Raw genomic sequence first — 24,685 nt, forward strand, 5'->3', positions numbered from 1 at the left:
TATTTTTCCTGATTTATTTAACTTCAATATTGTATACATACAAAGTATCTAGAAAGCTACAAAATATTGACCACTTTATCAAGAAGGCATCAAAATGTTACGGAGCAAAGACAAGACCATATGCAGTAGAGAACACATACACATAGCAGGTTTTGTTTTCTGTCCCTTGCTCCAACGCGTTACTGTCGTGGATATGAAAAGTTATCACACTTCTGTACCAAGAAAAGCCAGGATATATCATTTTATACAAAGCACCTTTTTACAAAGAAAATGTCTGCACACAAACCCAATAGTTGTTTTTATGATACTATCTGAACTATGGAAAAGTTCACTTTAAAACCAACATCTTAAAATGGTAATAACCAACATCTTAAAATGGTAATAACCAACATCTTAAAATGGTAATAACCAACATCTTAAAATGGTAATAACCAACATCTTAAAATGGTAATAACCAACATCTTAAAATGGTAATAACCAACATCTTAAAATGGTAATAACCAACATCTTAAAATGGTAATAACCAACATCTTAAAATGGTAATAACCAACATCTTAAAATGGTAATAACCAACATCTTAAAATGGTAATAACCAACATCTTAAAATGGTAATAACCAACATCTTAAAATGGTAATAACCAACATCTTAAAATGGTAATAACCAACAAAAAAGGTACCAGTACCTACATTTAGACAATATTACAAACAAATAACAACAAGAGCTAAACTGCTGATATGTTTGTGTCGAGATTCTGTTATTATGCTTTGTGTCCATTTTATTCAGAGTGTCCTCTAGACAATTAATCTGATCAAAGGCAACAGTCTTCTGGTCCCCAGAGACGTGGGAGGTACAGTCAGCTGTTCCAGCTTGGAACTGACATGTCAAATGTGCCAGCAGTGTAGCAGTAACATCATCACCACCCTCTTGGGGCTTGGAATATACCCAAAATGTAATCACAAACCATCATATACACGTAGAACAATAAAACAGGAACACCTCAGTAAGTAATTCATAAACGTGAACTAGTACACAGCGCAAAAAGGGAGATAAAACAGTTAACAAAGAAAAAATACATATGCCTACTGAACTCCAGTCTCCATAGGGCTGTAGCAAAAATACTGAGCAATTGAACCAACATTGTCTGTATCCACCAGAAACATTTTCTGCAATGATTCAGAATGAGACGTTCCCATTAATAATTTAGTAAGAATCAGGAAAAATGTATCTCTTCTTAAGGTAAAGTTGTAAGCCTATGTGACTTTACAGCTGCTGGAACGAGTCACCATCCTCCATTCTATCAGTTGCTGTCTGGTCAAACAGGCCTTTGACAGACTATAACTTTACACACATGTATAGTACAGGTACTCTTCTTAACAGATCATTTCTTAAAACCAAATTATATTAATATATCATTTATTTCACCATGGATCGACTCACTCACTGTCCCTTGTCATCTAGTACAAACCTTCAGCAAGGCAATGTGGTGATTGGTGTCATTACATCTTTTTTTGGTTTAGCAACACTTAATTCATAATTATTTACTATTTTCATTGCTGGAGATTTTAAACCAAAGGCACTTCCATGCTACAGTGCAGGACATGACTAGAGATCGTATGTATCTCTGTATTTTTGGTCTTTCAGAACAGGAAAGGCAAAGTCAGTTCTTATTTATGTTAAAAAGTAACTCAGTTCAACTCGCATGTTTGTGGTAAAATTTTGTACCAATATGTATATTGGTGAGTGATTTTATATATTTTTTGTGCGTGTTAAAAACAAAATACATTCTTAAAAGTGAACCAAGGCCAGTTTGACACCATACAATAAGGCACTGTACACTGTTACACTTTGGCAGATTGTACTGTAGGTGAATTCCTACAAAATGTGAAAATTAGTCACCCAGCTTAGGAAAGAGATCACAGCTTTAGTGGCATCTTTTGGAATTCACACGTCCGTAACATGTTTAAGGCTCGGAATTGGTGTAGGCCACAGATTCATGGGGTGGTGTAAACGTAAAGGCAGCGACATTGGCTAGAACTTAGTAGAAATTACACTGCAATGGCCAGAAAAAATGCATCATCTGTTTAGAGGCAATGAAACTGCATACTGAACACAGCCCGCTGTCTAAGAAGTGATCCATTTTCTCATGGTTATTTCAGGATATCCTAAAACCTTAAATCACACATCTAAATGAAAAAGGTACAAGTTAAAATTGGCATGTCCTAGAAGGGGAACCAAGTGCTTAGGACAAGGTGGCAGTCCACTCAGAGTAGCTAAAGTAGTGCTTTCATGTTTTTAGAATCAAATCCATTTGAATGACTCAGTCGGACACTGGAACAGGACAGATGTATGGTTTCCTTATTGCAATGTAAGACTTGTAAGCCCTGTCTGAGGCAGAGACACAGGTTGAGCTAGGCGTCTGTAGTGTAATCACAGTGCATTCATTCTGCTGTTAGTGTCTAAGACCGTGGATTGTCCACAGGGATCGGTATCTTATTTCCCTGACAGAAACAGATGTTTTTGTAAAGCAATAACTTCACTATTATGGTGCCCACAATCACCTGCCTTCGACTAACTTTCGTGTAGCAATTTTATTATCCCCAAAATGTTTAAAAAAAAATGCTTTTCTTTGGAAAACCAATTGGTCAAGTGTGTATGTACGGTTTGTATATCTATACCACAGGAGGCTGCTGAAGGGAAGACGGCTCATAATAATGTCCGGAACGGAGCAGATGGAATGGCATCAAGCACCTGGAAACAATGTGTTTGATGTATTTGATACCCTTCCACTGGTTCCACTACAGTCGTTACCACCAGCCCGTCCTCCCCAATTAAGGTGCCACCAACCTCCTGTGACCTATACGCTCACAAATCAACTACAGATATACACATAGTTTACAGAACCCATGGGGAACAGACAACATCTTCCTAGTGTTTTCTAAGTGTACATTACAAGATGAAAGAGGAAGAAGACAACATACACATAATGTCTGTTGACCAAATTAAACCCAACCAACAGATTCCTTACATACTGCCTCTTTTATATGTACATCCTACAAACAAATATTGACTTGTCATCCTTAAAATGAAGAACTTATCCTGTATCAAAACATAGAACAACTGTACCGCAATTCACAGCTGCAGTCAAACATCAAATACATACATTAATATACAAAGAAACGAATAACAATAGGCCTCGCCCAAAATGTGACCGAAAAGCAGTGCATGTGTGATTTTCAGCTAGAGGCACTGTCACTTTGTTTTGAGGTTCTTTAGTCTATGTAAAGGGAGGATTCAGGGGGTTCAGGAGTCTCATTCCTTCACCAATCGGTAGATATGATGCTGGGCACCGTGCTCGCTGTTCGACACCTCAAACACACACGCCATACACAGCAGAGTCTCCTGTGTGTCCCTGTTCGTCACCACCTGGAAGAGACGGAGATGTCATGTTAGTCATTCAGACCTAAGGCAATCCCACTCCATGTAATGCAATGAGCAGTCTCTGGAGAGGAATATGGGTCTCAGGAAAAGGACTTTCCGATGCTGAAAAGACCCATGGACAGATGTCAATCAGCAAACAGTGTGACAAAAACAAGTCAATTTGTAAATCTAAGGAATTTAAAGGAGTGGGTGAAAAAAATGAAACAAAGAAAACCGGGGCAGGGTTGAGAGTGCACACCCACACATGCATTAAAAAGAGCTCTCTCTGCAGTGGAGAATAGGACTTTAAGCCCCCATGTGATGGCTAATAACAGGGGTCCCCACCCCCTCTGATCGCTCCCCTCCCCTCCTCCCTTCCTCTCCCCTGCAGATGATAAGGCTCCTCACACTGCATTCCATCCCCTGTGGAATGTTAGGAATGCAGGAGCAGGGAGCGAGGCTCATCTCAGGCCCCAGTCAGAGCTCCTCTTTTCAGGTTCGCTGGAGCCAAAGGCGCCCAGCAGAAAGCTAGGATAAAGGAAAGGGAGGGTCCTAGCCACAGGTTAGAGTAGTGGGAGACTGGCTTTTGTAATTGCCTGCTTAAGGAAGCAGTAGTAGGACGGACAGGACAAGAAGTAATCCTTACCAATAGAATGGTGAAGTTCTCCAGGACACTGTTCATCATGTATTTTTCAGGCAGGTGTTTGAGCTTGTGGATAAAGTTGATCATGTATTCACACATGGGAGACCGGCTTATCCTGTACACAAAGCGTCCGTTCTCAAACCGGGCATACTCCGTCTGGGGAGAGAGAGAACCAACATACAGAAATGTGTGCCGCATATACTGATAGCTATGTCACACATACTGTATACCATCACTATATCTGCATCGAACACGTCACCATCCCTAGGAGAGGGGGTGACCTTGACAATTTATTGTTAAAACAAGAGACCGCCTGGATCTTTAATTTAAAGACCCTCGCTCCCTTCGGTCTCATCGTAGAGTTTGATCTGAAGTCATTCCTGTGATGCTTGTGTTTTTGTTTTCCATTGTAAATAAAGTGATTGTAGGCCTATATGATGTAGCCTAATTGTATCTATGATCGTATGTTATCCATTCATGCTTTTTTATATGTTCTATTGATATTTGTAAATCGACCAATGAAATCATGCCACAGCTGGCCAGGATTAGACACCTGAGTGTGTCCTTCCAAACTACATAAACTAGTGACCCGCAGTGTTTGTCATTAAACCCAGATGAAGACAGCTTCTCTGTCGAAACGTTTGTAATAAATTATTTCATCTGAACTCCTAGAGTGTGCGGCTCACCTGAGAACCTCACCTGAGAACCTCACCTGACCAGGTGTGCGCTTCTTTCCACCTCCACATATACTGATGACTGAATATATCATTTACAGAATATGATATTTTTTTAAAACAATAAGACAGATTGAGTACCCACCTCCACCTTCTCGACCACCTGCTTGCCAAAGGAGCACACCTTAGTTGAGCAGGTGATTGTCATGTTCTCGGAGCTCTCATACTGACTGGTCACTCCATAGAAAGCCCCCGCTTCATCCTGAATGTTGCAGTTCAAGTCAGCCTGGGAACCACAAATAACACAATATTAGTCGTTGGTAAGACAGAAATGTGTTCCATTTCTTCATCCATATGAGGTGAGAGAAATGTGGTTGAGCCCACAAATGGCCATCATGACAATACTGCCCCTCCAGTGAGAGGGCAATGAGATGACAATTTAATGGAATGCAGAATGTTGTATGGATATGCACCATGCAATGGAAAAATGTTGGTGTAGATTGAAAGTAGTCATTTATCTCAAATAAATAATGACCTACACCTGTGAATGTATGACCATCTAGTGGGGCATCAGTGATCAAGTGAACGGTTAGCCGTAAATAAATGAAACACTTCTTAGCCACCTCTGAATGACTATGTAAATGTAATCCATATTTGGAACTAGATTATAAGGGAGATTAAATGAAGTTATGTTAAGAGGCTGATTCATGCTAGTGAAAAGGAGCAGTGCTCTGAGGGCAGCTCTCCAGGTCCAGGACATCATGTTCATTATGGGGACAAAAAGAGCACATCTCCTTCTATAGCATCCTCCTCCTTCATTAGTCAAAGCAGTTACACTTTAATTATTGTGCAGATTGTGCCTTTCATTTGAAATTCAGATTGGCCGGTCACTTCAAAAGGAATTTGAGCGGGCTGTTCTGGCTGCGACGGCGAGGCCCACTTTGTTGGCTGCCGCTAGTTAGCATTTTCCATTGGGCTAAAATACATGCAATGTTTAAACAGCCATTAAGAGTGCAACCAGGTCACTCCATTGTTTTGAGATATTACACTGAATTAGCGAGCGCTTTGATCACAAGTTCTCCTGCTATGCGAGGCCAAATATAGCAACATGCATTCTGCAGCCATCTTCAGTGTTTAGCCTCTGATTAAACCCATTCACTGGAGATGAAACCAAACAAATTCAGTTTTCTCTGGGTTGTAAAACAGGAAATGCTTTTTACCACAGAAACGACATGAGAAATGATATACAATATATCTTTATGGAGATACTAATGTAGACCAAAATGCATTAAATCTCACCCGTTTCATTTCACAGGCTAATTAATAGTAAGTAGTTCTGTGAACATATTTGTTTAAATATCTGTTTGTTTATTTTTCTTCTCCATATCTTTTCTTACCTCTTTCTTCATACAAACACACTGGCCAACTGTACACACTCAAGTGCTATTCAGTCACCAGACCAGTGCAGATACTTTGCAACATGACACTCACCCAAAATTTTATGAGGAAGAAGGAATTCTGGGGACCCTTGCCAAAGAGCTCCTTCAGTCCTCCTTTCTTTTCAGGGAATTTGTCATAAATCTGACGAATGTCCACTGACTCCAGCAAGGCATCGCTATAGGAGTGGTTCGTCTGTCCGATGTGCACAAAGAGGTGCTTGTTGTACTGAAAGACAGTAAACATGAGGATCTTACAGAGCTAATATCAAAAAAGACACATATGTAAATCATTTAAAAAATGCTTTTGAGTATTGATCTCTCAGTTTATTGCTGTTCTGTTTTCAATAACTGTAGAACATCTGGCTGACTGAGATCCTCAGCCAAATTCTAATTTACAGTACCAGTCAGTCTGTTCTCCATGTGTATGATATATAAAACTATAAATAAGATACATAGTCATAAGACAAAAAGGAGGAATGCCAGCAAATCTGGGAATATCTTCACAATTAAATCTGTACTATTGTCCTAATGCTCTGGTTGTGAGAGAGTCAAATCTTATCATGAGGGTTATTTCAAAGTCACTGTTGCCCTTTACTTCAGTACCAGAGTGCTGCATGGCCTCTCCAGCCTAGCCTTAAGGCCATGTAACCATCTCAAATATTCAGCTAAATACAAGATTAATGGCTGTTGTCATGCGATATCAATAACAAAATAAAATTCTCGGGGGAATGCAGACAAACCAAGACAGATCGCTCACGTCCAAACCAAACAATAAAGAATGTGAGGCATGAGCTTAGGGCTGCTGGTCTTTGTGCCTTTTCACATGACGTGACATGGGTCTGTGGTCCATCTTACTTTCCCTAATCCCAGTGTTCTGTGTGTGTGTGCATGGTCGGTCAGAACTAGCGAAGGGATTTCAATCTAGTGTGCATTTATTCTCGTCTCTTTGATCCTCGACAGTGTGCAGCTAGACCCTCTGTGTGGTGAGAGGGGGCCAGAACTGGCTGATAAGAGCTGGAAATGACTGACAGCTATGTCTCATGAGAGCGGCCATGAATACGGACAATACCCTCCCTATCTTGACATGCTTTTACATGCTTTCATGAAAAAGAAGAGCTATAAGAGCGAGCGGGTATTTTTTTCCCTCAACATTAAAACCCCATAAATAACCCTGAGGTAGTGCCAGTCTGGATACAGTGAATAGGTCAGTGGCAGTGTGTAGTGGTGTAGAGTGGTGATGAGTAGCCTGGTAGAGTGGTACATGCAAGATACATATGCAGTGGTGATGAGTAGCGGCAGGTAGCCTAGTGGTTACGAGTGTTGGGCCAGTAACCAAAAGGTTGCTGATTCCAATCCTAGAGCTGACTAGGTGAAAAATGTATTGATGTTCCCTTGGGCAAGGCACTTAACCCTGATTGCTCCTGTAAATCACTCTGGATAAAAGTGTCTGATAAATGAGTATGGGGCCCTGATACTCACTGAGTCTTGGTCTCTCTGCTGCTCCAGGAAGGCAGAGAACTCCACCAGCCGGAGCTTGGATGTCCCGATGGAGCGGCCATGCCACGCTGGGACTGTGGGGGCTGGGGCTGACGTGGGCTCATAACCTGCATCACAACCACCATGAGCAACACTCAGATAACACAACTCTCTCTCTGACATATCATCAAACTGAATTGTATCTCCATAACTCATTATAATGTCAGATTTTAAACAACGCCACAGGTCTACGTATTAAGAAAAAAAAGGAAATTGGTTGTAAGCATGAGTGAAAGCCTTACTGGAAATCGTTGTTGTTACTCCTGGCTGGATGGGATATGCTTGTTGGGTGAACGGCTTGATGCTAAAACAGAGGGAGGATCCCATTAGAAAAATGCAATGGTCTGGAACATCTACAGACGAACATATTGAATATATCACTACTGACAAGCAGTGAGGAAGAAAGAAGGCTGACTGAAGTATTTGTACGAGAGCCCATTCATTTCTATCTCTGGAACATATAGACTCTTCAACCGCAGCACCCACAAAGAAAATATTGGCGAGTATGTGACATATAGAGCGACAGAGCGAGAGAGTGAGCGGAACAGCAAGAGGGTGACAGAGAGAAACAGAGAGAGGGAGAGAAATGGAAAACAGTCACGTTGCATGTTTTCTGAGAATAGAACACGATACTCACTCTTGTGATGATCCAGGTTGGGCTGTCGATATCATGCCCTGCCAAAACTAGAGAATTAGATATATCAATACAAAACATCCAAACACATCACCGAAAAATACTTCCAAGCAGCACAATTAACACATGTAGTTATCTCGACTAGCATTCGTTTTGATTGTGTGCTTATCAGATGTGGTCAGTTTCCATAAAGCCCTGGTGTGTGTAATGTGATTTGGATGGGACGTCAGCTGTGTTGGCTGGGGAGCAGGGGGCCTGGTGGCTGCCCTCTGCGGTGTGTTGGTCTGAGTGGACCGATAGTGGGTTGCCGGCGGGCCTCTTACCCCTGCCGCTCCGGGGAAGGCTGGGCGCGGGATGCCTGGCAGGCCCAGCTTGTTGTGGATGGCGGTAGCAGAGACGATCTGAGCCGAGGACATGGAGGCCATGCTTTGGAGGGCTTTGTCCTTCACGGTCTGATCCTTCAACAGCCATCACAAAAGGCTTAGCACTCACAGACGGCAAGATGAGGGACATAGAACAGTGATAACAACAGCCACACTTCTAAACACACGAGCACACACACTCGCCTCCAACAACAACGGACAGCATGCATGTTAAAAGCAAACATATTGCGGCAGCCATTAAAGAAGTGGATTGTTTCAAAGGAATGTGCCACGGAGTAAATTGAAAATTGAATTCCTGAAAATGGTAAGTCTAGGTATGCACTTAATAATGCTTCCTTGTTGACAAATCTATCACTAACACACTTCCAACCATATAGAATAGGTAATAGAGTGATTAATAATAACTCCTTTCTCTGTTATTCCTTGAATATAACATAATTCAATAGTTCTTATGTCAAGGTTGGATTTGTCTGCCTGACAGAACACAGTTAACCATACAAATAGAATGACTAAATTAAGTCTGAAGGACGAAAGCTTTGGTTAAGAGTTCCTTTCATGGCTCCTCTCACCAAGCCCCCCACTCTTCTCCTTATGACCTAAACTGGGATATGCTTAACACCCCGGCCGTCCTACAATCTAAGCTAGATGCCCTCAATCTCACACAAATTATCAAGGAACCTACCAGGTACAACCCTAAATACGTAAACACGGGCACCCTCATAGATATCATCCTGACCAACCTGCCCTCTAAATACACCTCTGCTGTCTTCCACCAGGATCTCAGTGATCACTGCCTCATTGCCTGCGACCGTAATGGGTCCGCGGTCAAACAACCACCCCTAATAAAACACTTCAGCGAGCAGGCCTTTCTAATCACCTGGCCTGGGTATCCTGGAAGGATATTGACCTCATTCCGTCAGTAGAGGATGCCTGGTTATTCTTTAAAAGTGCTTTCCTCACCATCTTAAATAAGTATGCCACATTCAAAAAATGTAGAACTAAGAACAGATATTGCCCTTGGTTCACTCCAGAGTTGACTGCCCTTGACCAGCACAAAAACATTCTGTGGCGGACTGCATTAGCATCGAATAGCCCCCACGATATGCAACTTTTCAGGGAAGTTAGGAAGCAATATACACATTTCTACATATTTCCCTCATTAAAATACAAATCAATTCATAACATTTTTGACATGCGTTTTTCTGGATTTTTGTTGTTGTTATTCTGTCTCTCACTGTTGAAATAAACCTACCATCAAAATTATAGACTGATCAATTCTTTGTCAGTGGGCAAACATTCAAAATCAGCAGGGGATCAAATACGTTTTTCCCTCACTGTATGTGGGCATCTACAAATACCTAGGTGTCTGCTCTCCTTCCAGACTCACATTAAGCATCTCCAATCCAAAATTAAATCTAGAATTGGCTTCCTATTTTGCAACAAAGCATCCTTCACTCATGCTGCCAAACATACCCTTGTAAAACTGACTATCCTACCGATCCTTGACTTTGGCGATGTCATTTACAAAATAGCCTCCAACACTCTACTCAGCAAATTGGATGTAGTCTATCACAGTGCCATCCGTTTTGTCACCAAAGCCCCATATTCTACCCACCACTGCGACCTGTATGCTCTCGTTGGCTGGCCCTCGCTTCATATTCGTCGCCAAACCCACTGGCTCCAGGTCATCTATAAGTCTTATCTCAGCTCACTTGTCACCATAGCAGCACCCACCTGTAGCACATGCTCCAGCAAGTATATTTTACTGGTCATCCCCAAAGCAAACTCCTCCTTTGGCCACCTTTCCTTCCAGTTTTCTGCTGCCAATGACTGGAACGAATTGCAAAAATCACTGAAGCTGGAGTCTTATATCTCCCTCACTAACTTTAAGCATCAGCTTTCAGAGTAGCTTACAGATCCTTGCATCTGTACACAGCTCATCTGTAAATAGACCACCCAACTACCTCATCCCCATAATGTTATTTATTTTTTTGCTCCTGTACAACCCAGTATCTCTACTTGCACTTTCGTCTTCTGCACATCTATCACTCCGGTGTTTAATTGCTAAATTGTAATTATTTTGCTACTATGGCCTATTTTTTGCCTTACCTCTCTAATCTTAATATATTTACACACACTGTTTATAGATTTTTCTATTGTGTTATTGACTGTACGTTTGTTTGTCCTATGTGTAACTCGGTGGTGTTTGTGTTACACTGCTTTGCTTTATCTTGGCCAGGTCGCAGTTCTCAACTGGCCTATCTTTGTGTATCAGAAAAATGTAATCACATTTAATTTAATGTTGATATTAAGCAAGGTTAATTCATCGATAGCAGGAGTAGTGAGTTAGGGAGTTAGTGGCTGAGGGAACGACGGAGAAATACTCGCTAGCATCAGTTCCACTCAGTAGTCTGCAGTATACCATCCAGCTAAACCCTATCTATGGCATTCCGTTTCTACTGTGTTAACACAGCAGCACAAACAAACAGAAATGTAGTTTCTTATGTCAACACAGGTAAAGCAGTATACAGTATGTCTTCTGACCCATCCCTACAGAACTAGGGTCCCCATGAGAACACATGCAGAAGCTGATGTTAAGCATGCTGGCAAGAGCTGTACAGTATCTGTAGATGCAGTGGTGTGAAACTATGACGGAGGCCCACAGACTAGACAGTCACTGGGCTGCAGCAGCAGCTATGGTACTATAGCAGAAGCAAAGATACTCAAGGTCTGACAGGTCTGGCAAGAGCAGAGCCAGGAGCTTGGACGGATAATTGATACTTACCATGCTTGTAACCTGAATGCAAACAAACAAGGTTTTATTGTAATTTTACAAGCTATCTGGACAACAATCCTGCTTTAGCAAGATATAAAAATGTATGTTTTATCAAACAGCATTGTGATTTCAATGATGATAACAACGAGCATTTCTAGGAATCACTTTAATCAATTTGACAATGTAGGTGAAAGTTCTATGATTTCATTCAATTAATCAGATTTCAGTTAATCAGATTTGATTAAAAAATAATGCTTGCAAAATTATATGAATTCTATTGAATCATATTTTAGGACATTATACCCTTTGGTCGTAACAAAAATGTAAGAAAACATAGACTGACAAAATACCATTTTTAAATGGTATAAAATATTAAAATGTGTATTCAAAGCAAACTGCACTTTGAAGTATTCATGCCAGGTCCTCTGTCAAAACATTACACTGAAATAATGTATCGGTACAGGAACCTCAGACTCATTAATCAACTAGCACTGCTGTCACACTGAAACTTGGATAATAATAATAATGTGGGGTGGAACATTTTGGAGAATGTGGTGGACTTGGAATGTCTGAGAATTTGATCACTATGGTCAGCTATGGTTCGAGAGAAGTAGCACAAAGAATGGCACCATAATGACTGTCATTTCACTCAACATGTCTCAGATAAAAAACGAGACAGAGCAGATTTACAGAGATGTTCCCTGTAAAATGGAGGGGGACGCGTGCCTTTCATTTTGCTGCTGATCTCTAATTTGCTTTAGATGAGAGTAGACAGAGACCCGTACAAAAGATGGCTGTTTTAAATCAGACAGACGCACTGTGCCTGAAAGACCAGGCATTCAGAGCTGGCTGATACACACACACACACACACACACACACACACACACACACACACACACACACATATACATATACATATACACACACACACACCACACATACACACACTACACACACACACACACACACACACACACTACACACACACACACACCACACATACACACCACACATACACACACACACACACACACACACACTAATAAGGGGTCATTAATCCATCTGAACACTGGGAACAGGGGAAAGTCAAAAGATGTAGTCATCCCCTCAAAGACGAGAGAGAAAGAAATCTGGTCCTTAAACACACATACATTACCAAATGACCCTTGTAAAAATGTTTTGAATTACAGGTACATGTATGACAAGATTACACCTTTCACAATATATATTTTTTTCACAAGACATTTTTGAAAAGGTATATTTGGTGTTAGCCCATGATTTTCAACACATTGCTATTGGTAAAATGAGTCACAGAGGAAGAATGTAATAGGACAGCTACACATGTACACAGAGAGGAGAAGGCAACTGATAGCAATGTCAATGTGATAGCCTAGAGTTATCAATATGGAGGGTTGGCATAACAGCAGAGAGGGCAGGTGAGATGCTGCTTCCTCATGGTCTTAACTCAGCATTGACAGGGGAAGATGATTAGGTTAAAACAGCAACAACAAAAAAGAGGTAAAGGTTTTTTCATAGACCACCCTTAGTCTTTGAACCTAAATCCTTTATATATGCAGCACATCAGTGGCTGATAGTGTGTCTGCTTATGACATGTAAACAGAGTTCTGCTGATGACCTCTGAACTCCAGCTCTCAGCCACTCACCAACAGCCAATGCATCTTGCCAACATGCTTTCCCACATACAGTACAGATAACACCAGTACCAACCTCTGATTCTGGGTTCACATTGTCATGCCAAACAGAAAGAAAGAAGCAACAAAGTCTACAAACTGTGAGCGCCATTTGCTTTGAGGGTTTTATAAGGATCTGACGCAGTTGGGCTCATTTTAATTTAACTGTAGAAAATGATGACATTGCCTTTTGGATGTCTGGACTAACATGAAAATATTTTTCTTGGCAAAAAATACAGAAGAAAGTGAAATTCTTTAAGCTCTTTTTAAGAGTGCCCACTCTGAGCTATGTGGAACAGATTTAGAATATTTAGCAAGCCTTCCTCTCATGAGAATATTGAATTTCTCATTCACATTATATCTATATATGCTCCCGAGTGGCGTAGCGGTCTAAGGCACTGCATCTCAGTGCTAGAGGTGTCACTACAGACTAGAGGTCGACTCATTAATCGGAATGGCCGATTAGTTAGGGCTGATTTCAAGTTTTCGTAACAGTCGGTAATCGGCATTTTTGGACACCGATCATGGCCGATTACATTGCACTCCACGAGGAGACTGCGTGGCGGGCTGACTACCTGTTATGCGAGTGCAGCAAGGAGTCAAGGTAAGGTGCTAGCTAGCATTAAATGTATCTTATAAAAAACAATCAATCTTAACATAATCACAGGTTAACTACACATGGTTGATGATATTACTAGTTTATCTAGCTTGTCCTGCGTTGCATATAATAGATGCGGTGCCTGTTAATTTATCATTGAATCATAGCCTACTTCGCCAAACGGGTGATTAAACAAGCGCATTCGCGAAAAAAGCACTGTGTACCTAACCATAAACATCAACGCCTTTCTTAAAATCAATACACAAGTATATATTTTTAAACCTGCATTTTTATTTAATATTGCCTGCTAACATGAATTTCTTTTAACTAGGGAAATTGTGTCACTTCTCTTGCGTTCTGTGCAACAGAGTCAGGGTACATGCAGCAGTTTGGGCTGCCTGGCTCGTTGCGAACTGTGTGAAGACTATTTGTTCCTAACAAAGACAGCCAACTTCGCCAAACGGGGGATGATATAACAAAAGCGCATTTGCGAAAAAAAGCACAATCGTTGCACGAATGCACCTAACCATAAACATCAATGCCTTTCTTAAAATCAATACACAGAAGTATATTTTCTTAAACCTGCATATTTAGTTAAAAGAAATCCGGGTTAGCAGGCCATATTAAACTAGGGAAATTGTGTCACTTCTCTTGCGCTCATTGCACGCAGATTAAGGGTATATGCAACAGTTTGGGCCGCCTGGCTCGTTGCGAAATAATTTGCCAGAATTTTACGTAATTATGACATAACATTGAAGGTTGTGCAATGTAACAGCAATATTTAGACTACGTATTTTACTCGTTAGATAAAATACGTAACGGTTCCGTATTTCACTGAAAGAATAAACGTTTTGTTTTCAAAATTATAGTTTCCAGATTTGACCATATTAATGACCTAAGGCTCGTATTTCTGTGTGTTATTATGTTATAATTAAGTCTATGATTTGATAGAGCAATCTGACTGAGTGGTGGTAGGCAGCAGCAGGCTCGTAAGCATTCATTCAAACAGCACTTTTGTGCGTTTGCCAGCAGCTCTTCGATGTGCTTCAAGCATTGCGCTGTTTATGACTTCAAGTGTATCAACTCCCGAGATTAGGCTGGTGTAACCGATGTGAAATGGCTCGTCACTCACTCTCAGACCTTGAAGTAGTTGTTCCCCTTGCTCTGCAAGGGACGCGGCTTTTGTGGAGCGATGGGTAACGATGCTTCGAGGGTGGCTGTTGTCGATGTGTTCCTGGTTCGAGCCCAAGTAGGGGCGAGGAGAGGGACGAAAGCTATACTGTTACACTGGCAATACTAAAGTGCCTATAAGAACATCCAATAGTCAAAGGTATATGAAATACAAATGGTAGAGAGAGAAATAGGGAATAGTGTTCATTCAGTATTGTTGTAATTGTCATTATTACAAATGAATAAACACATTTTTTTTTAAATAAATCGGCTGATTAATCGGTATCGGCTTTATTTGGTCCTCCAATAATTGGTATCGGTATTGAAAAATCATAGTCGGTCGACCTCTACTATAGACACCCTGGTTTGAATCCAAGCTGTATCACAATGGGCTGTGACTGGGAGTCCCCATAGCGCTGCGCACAATTGGCCCAGCGTCGTCCGGGTTTGGTCAGTGTAGGCCATCATTGTAAATAAGAATGAGTTTTTAACTGACTTGAATAGTTAAATAAATAAATACATTTTAAAATGCTATCTATTTTCAGACTTGCATTAAAGACACTTAAGTAATACTATAACTTATATTGTTCACAAACCTAAAATATAGTTCTTAAGTTTTTAAACGGATCCTTACAATTGTTTTCAAAGCAAATTCACTTATTGTTCAATGACAATAAAGAAAATAGAAATAAAACACTTATGGAGAGGTGTGTGTGTGTGTGGGTGTGTGTGTGTGTGTGTGTGTGTGTGTGTGTGTGTGTGTGTGTGTGTGTGTGTGTGTGTGTGTGTGTGTGGTTATATTATGAATTCTAATCATAAGCAGGGGATCTAGGCTACGGGAATCAGAGCGTCAGGCATTCACTCTGTCACCACGGGAAACAGGAAGTAAGACGACGCACAGCAACCACAAGCCCAAAAGCAGAAAAGCGCATACCTTTAGCTTGGAATGAAACTCACGAGATTTCCTTCTGGCAAGAACCTGAATGTGACTAGACACCTGCGGGGTAGGGGAGGGGAGGAAAACAAAGGAACAGCCTGTAACCATGGCGATGAAAAGCCCCCCTGCAACTGGGCAAAGCCAGACGTACCTTGATGGCAGCTGAGATTTCTCGAACTTTCTTTCTTGCTAAGACCTGTATGTGACTAGACACCTCCATTTTTTAAAACAAAAGAAGAGAGAAAAAACAAGAAAACCAAAAATACAAAAAGGATTACACATCTCTTTGTTGAGAACACTTCAGGGGGATTTGAGCTGCCCAATAGGATAATAGAAGCATCTCCAAGCCACACACCAAGCTCACAGCCACAAAGCATTGTGTTGCCTGTTGTTGTCACTTAAGTGAGCTGATTAAGAAGGATGCAGGCCTCTTTAGCACACATTAACAGGGCGCAGATGTGATCGACTGTGTACTGACTGAGAATCGGCCAGTCTTGTATCCTTAAGGGAGCCGGATAAGGTGTTTCAGAGGCCCATGCTGCTTCAACATTCACACAGACTTGGAAATATGTCATGCTTTTGTATAAAATATTCAGTTGTGTAAATGGTTGGCTATAGCAAGATAATGTGTGGTTAGTCTGCATTTCTGACGGGGGAGGGACGAACACTTGGTCTGAGGGGGATTTCCTTCCTCTCCTCTCGGTCTTAATCAGGCCAATCACACACAAGTGGCTGTTGAGGCAGTTCACCCGGGAATGATCAAAGCCTAAAAGCATGTCTGTTAATAGGGGGAGCAGGGTAATGGGGAAGTACTCCGTTCCAGCTCGCCAAAATAAGATTACAATTACAATTCAATCTGACATTCCTTATTTTAATCAACCTATGCCTTGATATTGTTTTCTCTAGTCTCATACAGAACAGGGCTCTTTAGTTAGAACAGTGAATGTGGAAGTAATCATAATATTTCAAATTATGTTAATCAACTCAAATAGATTACCATTATTTCTGATTGAGACTGATTTCTTAACATCTCAACACTTCAATAATTAAATATGAAATATTTGTGTTTTTTGGTTGTATCATAAATTATATTACAGCAGGCAAACAACCTTCTGCCTTGTGTGATCCCCCAATGAGAGAGTGAATTACAGAGACATAGCACACATGACTTTCCTCTAGCTGGCTGATCAATTCCCACCCAGCTATAGAGTGTCAGTCTGGGCACAGGGGTGTTTATCATGGACATACGAGCCAGTGGTCATAAGCATGACTTCCTGCTCAACCAGACTGATGGACCTCATGGCCAGACACCTTCCCACCAACTGATATTATGGGAGCTTATGGGTAACATCTATTTATATCTACAGCCTGTTGCTTACATCAACTGGAAACGTATAACAGACAACAATAATGTTGTTATTAATCAATGTCCTATCATCTATGTCCTAATCCAGTTTCTGTTGTGATTATTTTAAAACACCAAATACATTTTTCACAACAAATATTGAGTAATGTATCCATCTTATAACACCCTTCCAGACGGAACAAGTGAGTTATAGTTGAGTTACTGTAATGTGAGGGTGTCCAAGTCAGTGTGTGTGTGTGTGTGTGTGTGTGTGTGTGTGTGTGTGTGAGAGAGAGAGAGAGAGCGTTTGCAGAGGCATCTTCTCATGCAGGATAACTGTAAGAAGACTAAACCCTTCCAGGGTCTGGTAAGACAGCCTCCCATCAGACCAAGCATGCAGCAAAGCTCTATGCGTGTGTGTGTGTGTGTGTGTATGTGTGTGTGTGTGTGTGTGTGTGTGTGTGTGTATATGTGTTCTCTCCAGCAGAAACACAGGCAGTGGGTACATTCAGGTCTTCTTCAGTTTTAACATGCCATGCAAACTTTTCCGCTCTTTTCTTACCTGCTTCCTCGTCCTCGTCTTTCCAGTCCGAAGCTTGATGTATCGGGCTATCAGCTCATTCCGACCTGCAGAAAGCACACAGCAAGGAGAGAGGAAGGTCAGCACAAAATAAGCCATCATTGAGATCCTGGGCTTCGTGTGTCCTTTTAATTTACAATGACACAAATGAAGCACACAATAGTCAAATATGCATCATACTGTATAATCATCAGACATTTACATCTCACTATATACATCTCGACAAACAAACAAAAATACCATTTAAATGTAAAAGCGGCATGTTGCATTAGCATGCGAAAGCCCTACAACAAGCATACAGCCTTTCAAATTCATCTAATTGAATCCCATTCTCTTCAAAGCCTCACACTATGAAAAGAAACTGATCCAGACATTCGTACTGTTACTGTAAATAATGGCACTGGAAATATATTAATTTAAGCAGTGCTGTTCTCACTAAATGATTATTAAAGCATGGGCTTTGTAGTGATTTCCAATTAATGGCAGCTCCAAACATTCTTCTGCCCTCAGCTCGCCTCTAATTGCTGCAGCGATGTACAATGACCCCTGCTTAGCCTTTTCATATGGTAATAACATACCGCCACCCCAAAACTATTACGCAAATTATAGGTAAGGAGCCACTCTAATTATGTGTCCAGCTGAAGGCAACCAATGCCATGGACCTACTTCTCCCTCCCATATAATGCAACACGTCCTTTAAACAATCAAACAGGCTTTTTTCTCCAGCTCAATGAAAGGCCTGGTCTTGATATTTCACTTGACACTTCACATCATCAATATACAATGGTACATTGGCTACGGAGCAGTGACTGTGTTCTCAGAATGGAAAAGCTACAACATTTCCTGTGAAAGGCAGTGGATGGCCTAATGCAGAGGCTGCACATGGGGATGGTGACTAAAGTGAAGAATAGAACAAGCGTAGTGGAGGTGGTGGCAGGCAGGTCTGGGTTGTTAGGCTGGGGCTGTATGTGCTGCCTGTTGTTTGTGTAATGTCACACTGAGGCAGCCAGGCAGAAGCCTCCACCTGCTGTGAACCCAGGGAGCGCGCTCTGTTCAGGTGTGCCAGATGAAAGGACGTTCAGTCTAGGTATTGCCCCTCGAGTTACTGCCATTAACAACACCTGTCAACGGAGAGGGTCTTTCTCTCTCTCTCTGGCTGTCTCTCTCTCTCTCTGGCTGTCTCTCTCTCTCTCTCTCTGGCTGTCTCTCTCTCTCTGGCTGTCTCTCTCTCTGGCTGTCTCTCTCTCTCTCTATCTCTCTGGCTGTCTCTCTCTCGGGCTGTCTCGCTCTCTCTCTCTGGCTGTCTCTCTCTCGGGCTGTCTCGCTCTCTCTCTCTGGCTCTCTCTCTCTCTCTCTCTGGCTGTCTCCCTCAGTGTTATTTTTGGATGCCAGAGGGGTTTGGATACCAAGATGTTTGCTTTCACTATTTTATCAAATGTATTAGCCCCTAGATTCACCACTGGCTCTATATATAAGCATGTCAAATGTTCAGCTTCTTTTGAAAGAAGACACCCTGATGTAGCAGATTTACCAGTGCCTTTTCAAAATAGCACATTTAAATCAACGCACTGATAAAACTGAAGAGGTTAAGTAAACACATGTTGTGTAGCACAACACCTTGCTCCATGTGTCTGGCACACCCAGACAGGTGTTGCTCTGCAGCGTGACGGGGGCTGGGGATTGTTGTGGGGAGGCACCAGGAGGAGGGGTGTGGCGAGAGTCGTGACCCAAGTCTCGCCTCCTCACAAGGAGCATTTAGACAAGGCCAGGGTGACTGAATCAGGTCTCCTTTCCCTGGAAAAATAAACAGCATCTGGGGGATTTCAATCCCTGCCCGGGCCTCCCAGCGTGCCTGCACAGTAATCTCTCCCAGATGAACCTAGGGGCTACGCTGTTTTCAATAATTCACACACTGTGTACACATAACATGACAATAAGGGCATTCATGCAGACGCCTGATTCCTAGATCAAAGCACACAAATGCTTACTGCTGAATTTTCTTTTTTTTCTTGACCAGGCTGAAAAAAGACTGCTCAGCAGGTCTTGGCAAGCCTGCTTTCTTTCCTGTGTTTCCACAGCAAAACAACATTTGCTAAAACAGCAACTGGCCACATTCAGCACTCTGAATCCACTTTATTCAACCGCTCTCCGACCTACTCAAAAATGTTTCTGAGAGGCAATACTGTGTCTCCCGTAAACTAATCAACACTTGTGTTTTACCCTGGGAGATGTGGTGCAGTGCCTGGAGTCGCGCGGTAGAGATGTTACCCCTGTTGAGAGTTCTAATTCAACGCTTTAAAGTCCAGCCTTTTCACTGGAACCTAAGCAGTGCCAGATGACTTTCTTTCTCCCTCTCTCTCTTTCCTTCCTTTTCATTCACACTTTTCAAGTACAGTTGTGTTTTTAATTTCCTCTTTTAAAAGCACATAACATAATTGGAAACAATTGGCATTGGATCAAACAGGGTTTCCATGCCATGAACGTTTAGACTTAACTAAAGTGAAAGAAGTAATTACATTCATACAAATGAGAACAATCAATTCAAAACAGATTAGCAGATTATTTCAATGAGAATCAACAGATTACTATGCCCTAAACAGTGAGAACCAATAGCATTTAGGGAGTTGAAAGTTGTTGTGAATCAAGATAGACCCTTTTCTCCACATGAGCATCAGGGTCCCAGCTCTGCTTCATCCCACATGCTTATTTCAACTCTGTGGGAGGTAAGAGTCAGAGCTGACATGAGCTGTTCATCTTATTTAGTGAGGTATACGACTGGGATGAATTATCACCCCTAAAGACGCTGCAGCAGCCTGTTTTACTCCACTATCTGTCAACATGTTGGCTAACACCTTCTCCCAACGCAAGACCAGACTTTTACGCTGGCCTGGCTCCTCTGCATCTCTCCTTCAGAGGTTTCCTGCTGGGCAAAAAGTAACCCTGCATCGTAACCGATGATGCCCTGGGCATCTGCCTGAGTTACAGAGCGCTGGAAGGGAATTGCTGAGGGGGAAGCTCTCAATCTTTGGGAGTTGGGACCATCGTTTGGGAGTTGGGACCACGATTTAATTTTCACTCAGGTTGATGGGTGGATAGTTGTGCCCCACTGGAGGAAAATAGGGAAAGTCATGGCGAGGGGATGGGGGTTGACTGAGGAAGTTAACTCTTGAAGGAGGGTTCTTGTTGTCACTCAAAGCAGCAGGAAAAGGATTACATATTTATGGTGTGATCCCCAGAGTAGAGTCGCTCTGTGGATTACTTCCCCCTGGTAAGAATGGTCTCCTCTGAATCTCAATGACCCTGAAGGTCCTGGGCCATATCAATGGCACTCAAACCACAGCACCACAAAGAGCCAGTCGGTCCACTCTTCCTGGGATTGTCCCCCAGAGCTGATTCTTCATTCAGTCAGAAATCTAATTTGGCTCTGAGCATCCTTCCTCCCTGGGAGGATCCTGGAACTGCCTCACCCTGGTCCCTAGCCCTGCTGGGTGTTACAATAGTAGTAGAGAATATAGTCACAGTCCACTCAAGCCTGACCACAGGAATGCACTTTTTCTGCCCCTGCAATCAAAAATCAAATCAAATTTGATTTGTTACATGAGTCGAATACAACGGGTGTAGACTTAACCATGAAATACTTGCTTAAGAGCCCTCCCCAATGATGCAGAGTTTAAAAAAATAACAATTAAAAAAATGGGGGGAAAAGTGGAATAAAATACACAAGAATGGATCTATATACAGGGAGTACCAGTACCAGATCAATGTGGAGGTATATACAGGGAATACCAGTACCAGATGAGGTATTTGAGGTAGATATGTACATGAAGGCAGGGTAAAGTGACTAGGCATCAGGATAGATAATAATAAAAGTAAAATAGTGTGTGTGTGTGTGTGTGTGTGTGTGTGTGTGTGTGTGTGTGTGTGTGTGTGTGTGTGAGAATGAATGCTTGTGGGTTTTGTGTGAGAGTGTCAGTGTCAGTGTAGTGTGTGTGTGAATGAGTGTGCATAGAGTCAGTGCAAGATAGGGATAGTCTGGGTAACCATTAATGAACTATTTAGCAGTCTTATGGCTATTTAGCAGTCTTAAGGCTGCTCTATCCCTCCCTGAACTATTGGGGTTTACACAGCTGCTGTGTCTGCTTGCTCCTAGCTCCCATCCAACACCCCCGTACAGCCAACCCCCACACTGCCTCTACCCCACCCCACTCATACCCCACCCCACTCCCCTTCTGGTGCTGCTGGAGCCTGCTTCCCCCTAAAAATAACAGACTCCCAGCTTATTTACAACTCCTCCACTTTCCCTAGGCATATTCTGACAATGTTCAATCACACTTTGAGTAACATTAATGAGCATTACTCCAAGTTGAACTCCCTCTTTAGGGATAATTTCCTCTGACCTTTATAGTCTTTATCAATGTTTCAAAAATCCCCACTGTATCATTTCTTGTTGAGTGTTCCAACTCTTTTCTACCTTGAATGAGTCCTTTTCAAAATGTTTCTCAGTAAGCCCTTCTCATCATTTATATGTCTTGACTCTCTCTCCTCATCACATTACTGTCTCTATATTTAAACTAATCAATGCTAACAAACCGTCCATCATTAGCTGCTCTATGAAAAGCAGAGAAGCTGAGTCTTGCAGGAGATACAGTATATTGATGTTTGAGTTGAAGTTAGTTCATCCCACATGTGTAGACCACATGTCCTTCTGCTTCAGCCCGTATTCTAAAGTATCCTGCTACGTATGAGTGGTGAGTGACACCGGGGAAAGACAGGTGGTGCTGTGGTCTGACTATTGTCACCTGCCAGGAGAACAGCAGTGCTAGAGCCTCATCTGAAGAAGGGAATGGGATCGATAGCCTGGGTCATGTGACCATAATATCCACTGAATATATATAGTATGAGATATTAATTTAGGTCGAAAATGGTGCTGACCCTCCAGAACTTGAACTCAGCCCAGACATTCATGTTCTCATCCATAGCAGTGATGAGATACATTTCTCCAGAGGGTGAGCTGGTCAATTATATAAGTATAAGTGACCTTGATGTGCATAAATTTGCCACTGATCACGCACCCAGAGGCACCCATTGTAAACGAAGCATCTCCACTGGCATATCAATGAAAAGATAATTAAATCTGAAAAGGCCCCAAAGCAATGCACCCGCATATGATAAACATTGGAATAATTTAGGTTATGGTGTATTAAACGTTTTAACTGCCTTGGTTACGTCCTTTGAGTGGTAATAACAACGCTTTGCTGAAGGTTTTTTCCCTCCTTTTCAAGGCGCTCATTTCCTGTAGCAGCACTTTTGTTTAATGCAGGCACAACCACAGTCACATCTGGTCCGGCGGTGGGCGATGATGTCAATGGATGTTGAGACCGTGCTGGGCCTGGCTCCATGTCAGCCGCTCATGTGGTTTTAACTCTCTCCTCTTAGTAGGACAACGGGGCACGCCTTGAACAACACAGGGGGCAACCTCTCGCCAACACGCCCCGCCCCCACCAAACATATCTATCATTCGTTGTCATTACAATGTCATTTTCTCAAGTGTCACTTGTCAAGGCCCAAAAGGAACCACCAATGTGATTTCGCCCAGGCTTAACCTGAATTAGACCTGTGAAAGCTTAACACGCTGTAAGATGTTACGGCACTGCTCAGTCATTATCTCAACCCAATATTTAGAACATTGTGCTGTAGGAAACTACTGGGTAAAGCACCTATTACACATTCTCCAGTCTCTAAACATTCATTCGTAAGTCAAGGAGCACTACAGGGGACTTTCTCAAACCAGAGGAAGTGCTTCCTTGTCTCCCCCCCCGCCCCCTCCTAAAGACACAGGCATCTATGTAAGTATCGATTACATGAATGCTTGTCAATGTAAATGGCTTGACAGTTTTCCTGTCTGGGCAGAGTAAGAGCAGCATTGATCCTTTTCCATTGGGTTTCCTGTCCCCGAATGCAGTGTGGGCCAGAGGCCAGCCTCTCTCTCTATGTGGATGGAGTAGCAGGTTCAGACAATAGGCCTGACTTCCTTGTCATCCCTGATAGATTACTCAGGGGTCTCAGGCTAAAATTAGCATTACAATAGACTAAAGCAACAATCTGGAGGCATTCAGCAGGGGGGTCCCTGGCTGGGTCAGGGTGTGGGTAGAGGAGGCATTCAGCAGGAGGGTCCTTGGCTGGGTCAGGGTGTGGGTAGAGGAGGCATTCAGCAGGAGGGTCCCTGGCTGGGTCAGGGTGTGGGTAGAGGAGGCATTCAGCAGGAGGGTCCCTGGCTGGATCAGGGTGTGGGTAGAGGAGGCATTCAGCAGGAGGGTCCCTGGCTGGGTCAGGGTGTGGGTAGAGGAGGCATTCAGCAGGAGGGTCCCTGGCTGGATCAGGGTGTGGGTAGAGGAGGCATTCAGCAGGAGGGTCCCTGGCTGGATCAGGGTGTGGGTAGAGGAGGCAGAGAGCCTTTAACTTGACAAGAACAGGAGGGTCCTTGGCTGGGTCAGGGTGTGGGTAGAGGAGGCATTCAGCAGCAGGAGGGTCCCTGGCTGGGTCATGGTGTGGGTAGAGGAGGCATTCAGCAGGAGGGTCCTTGGCTGGGTCAGGGTGTGGGTAGAGGAGGCATTCAGCAGGAGGGTCCTTGGCTGGGTCAGGGTGTGGGTAGAGGAGGCATTCAGCAGGAGGGTCCTTGGCTGGGTCAGGGTGTGGGTAGAGGAGGCATTCAGCAGGAGGGTCCTTGGCTGGTTCAGGGTGTGGGTAGAGGAGGCATTCAGCAGGAGGGTCCCTGGCTGGATCAGGGTGTGGGTAGAGGAGGCATTTAGCAGGAGGGTCCCTGGCTGGTTCAGGGTGTGGGTAGAGGAGGCATTCAGCAG

The 24,685-nt window shown here is 42.7% G+C and overlaps 1 protein-coding gene across 17 annotated transcripts in view; it reads right to left on the reverse strand.

Annotated features, from left to right (window-relative positions):
• Nucleotides 1-24,685, reverse strand: part of tead1b (TEA domain family member 1b) — a 60,838-nt gene continuing 36,153 nt past the window's right edge. For 5 of the 17 annotated variants that reach the window (XM_024440170.2, XM_024440169.2, XM_024440167.2 and 2 more), the window contains 12 exons: nt 17,808-17,872; nt 16,052-16,114; nt 15,898-15,960; nt 11,513-11,524; nt 8,668-8,802; nt 8,348-8,394; nt 7,953-8,014; nt 7,654-7,778; nt 6,227-6,400; nt 4,881-5,021; nt 4,065-4,217; nt 1-3,424 (listed from right to left, as the gene is read on the reverse strand). In XM_024440170.2, the coding sequence (XP_024295938.1) occupies nt 3,311-3,424; nt 4,065-4,217; nt 4,881-5,021; nt 6,227-6,400; nt 7,654-7,778; nt 7,953-8,014; nt 8,348-8,394; nt 8,668-8,802; nt 11,513-11,524; nt 15,898-15,960; nt 16,052-16,114; nt 17,808-17,872 (1,154 nt within the window). In that variant the 3' untranslated portion in view covers nt 1-3,310. Of the gene's footprint in view, nt 3,425-4,064; nt 4,218-4,880; nt 5,022-6,226; nt 6,401-7,653; nt 7,779-7,952; nt 8,015-8,347; nt 8,395-8,667; nt 8,803-11,512; nt 11,525-15,897; nt 16,115-17,807; nt 17,873-24,685 lie in introns of those variants that run through there. The other 12 variants (XM_042330926.1, XM_042330928.1, XM_042330927.1 and 9 more) reach the window with 8 other exon arrangements.

The sequence above is a fragment of the Oncorhynchus tshawytscha genome, linkage group LG12 (assembly GCF_018296145.1).
Source record: "Oncorhynchus tshawytscha isolate Ot180627B linkage group LG12, Otsh_v2.0, whole genome shotgun sequence".
Classification (NCBI taxonomy): Eukaryota; Metazoa; Chordata; class Actinopteri; order Salmoniformes; family Salmonidae; genus Oncorhynchus; species Oncorhynchus tshawytscha.